Here is a 6,549-nt window from a genome sequence, read left to right on the forward strand (position 1 = left end):
TAGCATTGTTAAAAATTGTTTCCATCTCTCGGTAGTGCTCCAATGGTTTGTTTAGGAAGTTGGCATCATCCTTATGATCCTGCTAGGTCCAAAATAAGTAGCAGAACAGTAATATCAGCACAAATGGAACAGTAATATCCCAAATACAATAATACACTCTACAAATTACTACAAGTTATAAGTGACCTGCACAAAAGGAGGTGCTCTGGACACATAACTTACAAGTACTGAGCTACATCATTACTGCATAAAAGGAGGGGCATGCACTTCTTCACTGATACACTCACTCCAAACACAAAACAAGGTCATATGTATCCTGGCAGCTAACCCTCTGTGCCCAAATGCAACAGACTGACATGTTACATATTCCAATGATGAAAAAAAATCATTCCATTTTGTACAAGTCATGAAAATTTATGTGATTTACACAAGTCAGGAAAATTTCTGTGAGTTCAGTAAATTTATCTATCTTTCTTCAGTAGCACGATCTCTGCCTAATTTGAGATACCACTCATAATTTTACAGACCTTGGCGACACAAATTCCAAAGAGCAGCACTTACAGAAGAGTATGGCTCAATTCAATGATCAGTATGGAATAGCAGTAATGCACTTACCTTGATATATTCTTGGTAGTGACCTGCATCAAGAGTAATTGTGCAAGTATCTTCATCCCAAAGAGCAGCACTGATATTCTGGAGCCTCTTCATCTTTTTATATAGTTTTTTCCACTTCCTCAGATGGTTAGTAACTTGGGTTCCAGAAACTTAACAACCCAGACTCCCATTTAAAGCCTTAGCACAAGTATATAAGGTGGACTTGCTTGCACACAAAGTTGGTGCGATTGCCATTCCTCACAAGTTCAGACAAGTAGGTCAGCACAAATGTTGACATCGCATTGGTCCATTGAATATGGCCCCTGCAGCATCCATTTCCTACCAATAAAGTGAAACAATAAGGCCAATCTATAACAAAAAGATATGCAAACAATATGTCATTTGAGCGCTGGATCTCACCAAGACCAATCTGAAACAAACAATTATAAGTTCAGTTCCAAAGAAAAGTATTGGTCTGTTGCACAAGGGACACAAAAATTATAAGTTCAGTTCCAAACAAACAATTATAAGTTCAGTTCCAAACAAACAATTATAAGTTCCAAAGAAAAGTTCAGTTCAAATATTACACAGTTCCAAAGAACTGGTCTGCTTGCAAATATTACAAAGTTCTTATATTACATAAGGACACTATATTTAATGGCCATAGTGGTTTTGTCGATCTTGCCACATCCTCTCAGCAATTAATTGCCTCTTTTCAACCATGAACCTATGGTCATCTGACTGTGCATTAGCTGCAGTATGGGGACTAGGTGTCAATGTGTTCTCCAGCAGAATGAAACAATCAGTACCTTGAGAAACAACCCAGTTATGGAGGATACAACATGCTATGACAATATCAACTTGAGTAAGGTATGGGAAGAATGGCGTAGCATCATCAAGGACTTTAAATCTTCTCTTGAGTGATTCAAAGGCACGTTCTACAGTCACACGTAGAGAGGAATGCCTTAGATTGAATAGCTCCTCCTTTTGGACTGGATTGTTTCCCCACTCATTCAAGTGATAGAGCACACCACGAAAAGGTGGTATGAATCCAGGTTTGGCTCCGTATCCCGCATCCACAAGGTAGAATTTTCCTATGATATGAGGAACGTAATGCTTATTCTATTGGGTTTCAGTAAATTAGTGTATGAACACATACAACTACGGTAACATTACCTTTGGGAACTCGTAAGCTACCATTCTCACGCTCTAGGGCATCTGCTAAAACCACAGCATCATGTGTTGTGCCCTCCCAACCAGCTAGAACATAATTGAATTTCATATCAAAATCTACAGCAGCCATCACATTTTGTGTTGCAAATGACTTTCTACCATGAAAAGCTGGCTCCATTGACTTATTAACCGAGGCCCGTATATGTGTTCCATCAATGGCTCCAATACAAATCCTATTTGTTAAGCACGCAAGAAGGATTAGTTCCTAGAAATATGAACCTATCAGCAAGGTACGATTGTCAAGTATCATACCTTAAAGTATCGATCCCATCTAGGGTTGCCTGCAATTTTGGTTGGGGTCTCCAAAGAAGGTGGTTGGATAAGATCATTTCCCAACTCACTTATGGCATTGAGGATGATTCTAAAGTATCTACTCACTGTTTCGCTTGATCTCCCGAAGTTTGTAGCAACTACCCTATTCCTTTCATTGTGTCCAATCGTATGGAGGAACATGGCAACTTGCTCTTCAACAGATATATGTATTGTGTCACAAAGCAACTATCATTCCCTTAAAACTTGACACAACTGAAAGAAAGATGCTCTGTTAAGCCTAATCATATTTGTGCAGGTTGTGTCATCCCGCAAAATTTTATCATTCAGGTAGGATATTCTAGCCGCATCCCTTTCCACTAATGGGCCATATGTAATAGGCTCTCTCCTATTCCTTAATCTGGACCGGACATACAGAACAACCATAGAAGCGGCAATATATGCAGCACTATTGATAAGCAATTTTCTCCTTTTAACTTGCCTCTTGTCCATCTACATGACCCAAAGCAATGAAAAAATATTGTAACAAAATATTGATGAATTACTTGCATTTGAGTTACTGATAATTGTGCTGTTATTGAAGAAAAGGAAAAAGATTGCACATTTTATTACACATGATGCAAGGATACATAGTTTTCATAAGCAAAGGAGCCGCAAATAACAGGAATACAAAAAAGAGAACTTGGTGCTTAGTAAGGGAAAGACATTAAAAGCTTCTCCAAACCCCCTGCTGTTTTAAGAAACTATTCAGTCTCTTACGAAGATAATCCCCTGCTGTTTTAAGAAATTTTTATTTGTAAGCAGTCATGAGAAATCATAAGTCCAATAGGCATTAAAAGCTTCAACAAACCAGGAATGTCCACAGCAAAAGGATAGCTCTAGAATTATAAAAGTTTCATACAGAACCCCAGAGATAGGCAAACCTAAAGTAATTGCCGTTTTTTAACAATCTTCTCTTCTCTGAACTTTGCTTATCAACTTCTCAGCACAAAGAAAGTATGTGTGCTAAACGGAAAGTCAAGTTCTGGCCAGGCTACTGTCAGAATAAGGCATCACATGGAGCATCACAAATATTCAGGCGACCTTTATACAAGAATGCCAATTTCTAGTAATTAAAAAACATGGAGCATGTTGGCCTTAAACTCAATAATATCAACGGAATGGTACCAAACTGGATAAGCAGAAAGTACTACCAATCAAGAAAGTACTACCAATCCAGATGTGGCAATTAACAATTAATAATATTGATGAACAAGATTAGGGTTCGCGCAACACAATGGAAGAAGGGGGAACCACGGGTCATACCTTGCCTGGTGGCTGCTGGCAAGAATCTGGTCGTGGCCGGCGAAGATCGGGTCGTGGCCGGTGAGGATCTGGTCGGGGCCGGCGAAGGTGCGGTCGTGGGTGGCGAGGAGGTGTGGGAGGAGCGGGCTGACGGGCGCTGGACGAGCGGCGGCATCGGGGAGCCGACGGCGGACCTGCGAGGGGCGGTGTCAGGGAAGAAGAGCTGGCAGCGGAGTCGCGAGAGGAAGAGGAGTGGCGGGTCGCGAGCAGCGGCGTCCCTCAGGTCTTGAGGGGTTGCGCTCCATGTTCTGGATGCCGCAGTCCGGTTATTTCGGGCGTACGGGATGGTTCAGAATATTTGTGGAATATTCCCTGAGCTGGTACAACTCTGTGCAGGATGGTGTGGTACGATTCAATCAACCAAACGCTGGGACAAGGTTCGATCCTAGACGAACTCGTACACGTACGCTGCCGTACCCCCCACCAAACGCACCCTAAAACTCTCGGTCATCAGTATAGTTGCATGAGCCAGCTCTAAATGGGTACTTTAAAACCGGTTTGTGTTATGTTTATGTTATGCATTTGTATCATCTTACATAGTTGCATTGATCTGCGCAGAAAGGGAGGAAGAACATTAATGATGTCCCTAGCTCCCTGGAGTCAGTGGAGTGCTATGGGAAGGAGCATGGCACTACAGGAGAGTTGGCTGCAGCAGCACTCTCCGCAATAATGCTGGAGCATGCGTTGAGGAGGATCAACAACGCGTGCATGGTGATAGACCGAGCACTGCTTCCAGCAGTGAAGTTGGCCGTGATCAACCAAGCAAAGACAAATGAGGTGGTATACATCGGAGGCAAAGATGCCTACACCTTCACTGGTGACCTCGAGGGTCTCGTGACCTCCCTATTCCTCAAGCTTGTCCCCATTTAAATGTTGAATGATATTGTGTTCATGTTTTCTATAAGCAATTAAGTTTGCTTGGGCTTTAGCTTGGTCATGTTTCTCGTCCGCTCACATGGGTGTAAGCCTTTATGTTGGGTAGAGCATCATTATCCCAGCCCACTTTCATAGCCAGTTCATAATAAGCTCCATTGGCCTATCAATCATTGAGACGTTAGGAACCAGCAGTGATGCATATTATCACTGCCGGTTTTTGTGTTACATCAACACCCCTCATCAGTCCCCTTCTATCTTTCCCACGCCCAGAACTCAATGGCTGTGCTTGCATCCATATAAATAAATGGAAAAATATATGCGTCAAGACTACAAAATTGAATATTTGACATATGGACGCAAATCATCCGTTATTTTATGGTAATATAATAGGAGGAAATCGTTCGTTAAACAAAAAAAACAAATATATCACGCCACACAATGCTTGCTTTGAACTATATTGAAGCACATCACCGAACCCTCATGCCAGGACTTTACTCAGTAGCTTGAGAGGAACTAATGTGTGATCACGCATGCATTTCAAAGATTATGAAATCAGAAGAGCATCTTGGTGAGGAAAACTCTGGGTTTGTGGATTCGGTTTGTAGAATAACACTCACCAATGTCTGAGCATATCAACGAACCACCATCTACCCAAGGAAACGATACCTACTCTAATCACAATAGTAAATATTGAAAATATTAAGCAACTTCCAAATGCTTACCTGAGGTCTTCGGCAGAGCTCTGGATCCACAAAATTTTTGGGCCTTTTGGAGTTAGGTAATCGTAGATCCAAGAAATCATCGATATGGATCAAATTAAAAGGTACATCAGATTCATTAATAGATCATGAATCATTTTGTTTACATATCAAACTAAATAAAATACTTAAGTCACTTTAATTTTGTATACAGAATACAAATCCAACCTGGACCTAAAAGTTTGGAGCCATGCAAAACATTAAGAATATCATGGAGGAAGGAAATATGTAAGTTGTATTTGATTTTGCCAACCTATGTTCGTACGATATTTTCTATTCACTTATTGAACACTGGAAATCATTTGTTTGGTAGAGTTAAATAATTTGTTTGCATTGACGGAAGAAAAATTGGGGAATGGACTGAAGAAGCCGGAGGATAAGTCCTATTAAAACTGACAAAAAAATAATAAATAGTTAAACTGACATATTTGCAATGAGACAGCCAAACGACAGCCGCCAAAGACACGGCAAATCTCACTCCGACGGGCTAGGCCACATGGAGAACGGCAACGGGACGTCCTTGACGAAGGCGGCGAGGCCGGCGGCAAGACTTGCGCCGAGACCGATGAACTTGGCTTTGTTCACCTGCCCGCAGGTCTGCACGCCGTAGGCCGCCACCGCAGCGAACGCCGCTCCCGACGACGAGTACAGAAGCACCTGCACGGCGACGTCGACGACGACCAGGACGACCCGGGGAAGCACGGGCGCTTCCTCGTCGCCGTTGTCGCCCTTGCCGGTCTGCAGGTAGATCGCTGCCATCTCCAGGATCGTGGCGGCGATGTTGGACCCAACCAGGTACCTGCACACGAACGTACGTATCTGTAGGTCAGGACGACGACGACGCGAGATCGATCTAGGCATCTAGCTAGCCATGGTGGTCGCGTGTGCGTACGCGAAGGGCGGGTAGTCTTTGTAGGTGACGGTGGTGGCGGCGGCGGCGCCGTCGTCCCCGTCGCCGTCGATGGTGCACTCGTTCGCGGTGGCCATGACGATGGCGGAGGCGAGCGCCAGCCCCATCGTGCAAAGGCGGAGCAGGAGGGTCACCGCCTTGGAACCATTCGGCTCGCCGTCGGGCATCATCACATGGCCGTCGGAGGGGATCGGCAGCACATGGCCGTCGGGAGGCATCATGATGTCGACGCGCGCACGCTCGCTTAGCTGATCACGATGGAGAAGCCGAACTCGAGATTGGTTTACTCATGGCAATTTTGTGTATATATAGTATGATATGATGATATAATACAAGGCAACTGCATACGTAAAGGGATTCTTTTACATGTATAGGACACACACAGGTCTCGGAAAATGTTTGTCAGTTAGGCGCTGTTGCCTTGTATTCTCGCAAATGAATCATCAGCTTTTGCCATTTGATCTTTGCTCCTACCTTATGCCTTTTCCATGTATACAATGGCTGTAACCTCAGTAGAAAAAAAATGGTTAAGAACGCAATGATTCTAGCAATAGTTTGACACGC

General features: G+C 43.4%; 1 protein-coding gene across 1 annotated transcript; it reads right to left on the minus strand.

The window, feature by feature from the left end:
* Positions 1-5,549: 5,549 nt before the first annotated feature.
* Positions 5,550-6,206, minus strand: LOC101775639 (CASP-like protein 1U2). The gene is made up of 2 exons (XM_004980494.1): positions 5,968-6,206; positions 5,550-5,874 (listed from the first exon to the last, which is right to left on the minus strand). Exons 1-2 carry the CDS (start codon positions 6,204-6,206, stop codon positions 5,550-5,552), a joined length of 564 nt encoding a protein of 187 aa, XP_004980551.1.
* Positions 6,207-6,549: the final 343 nt, after the last annotated feature.

The sequence above is a fragment of the Setaria italica genome, chromosome VIII (genome assembly GCF_000263155.2).
Source record: "Setaria italica strain Yugu1 chromosome VIII, Setaria_italica_v2.0, whole genome shotgun sequence".
NCBI lineage: Eukaryota > Viridiplantae > Streptophyta > Magnoliopsida > Poales > Poaceae > Setaria > Setaria italica.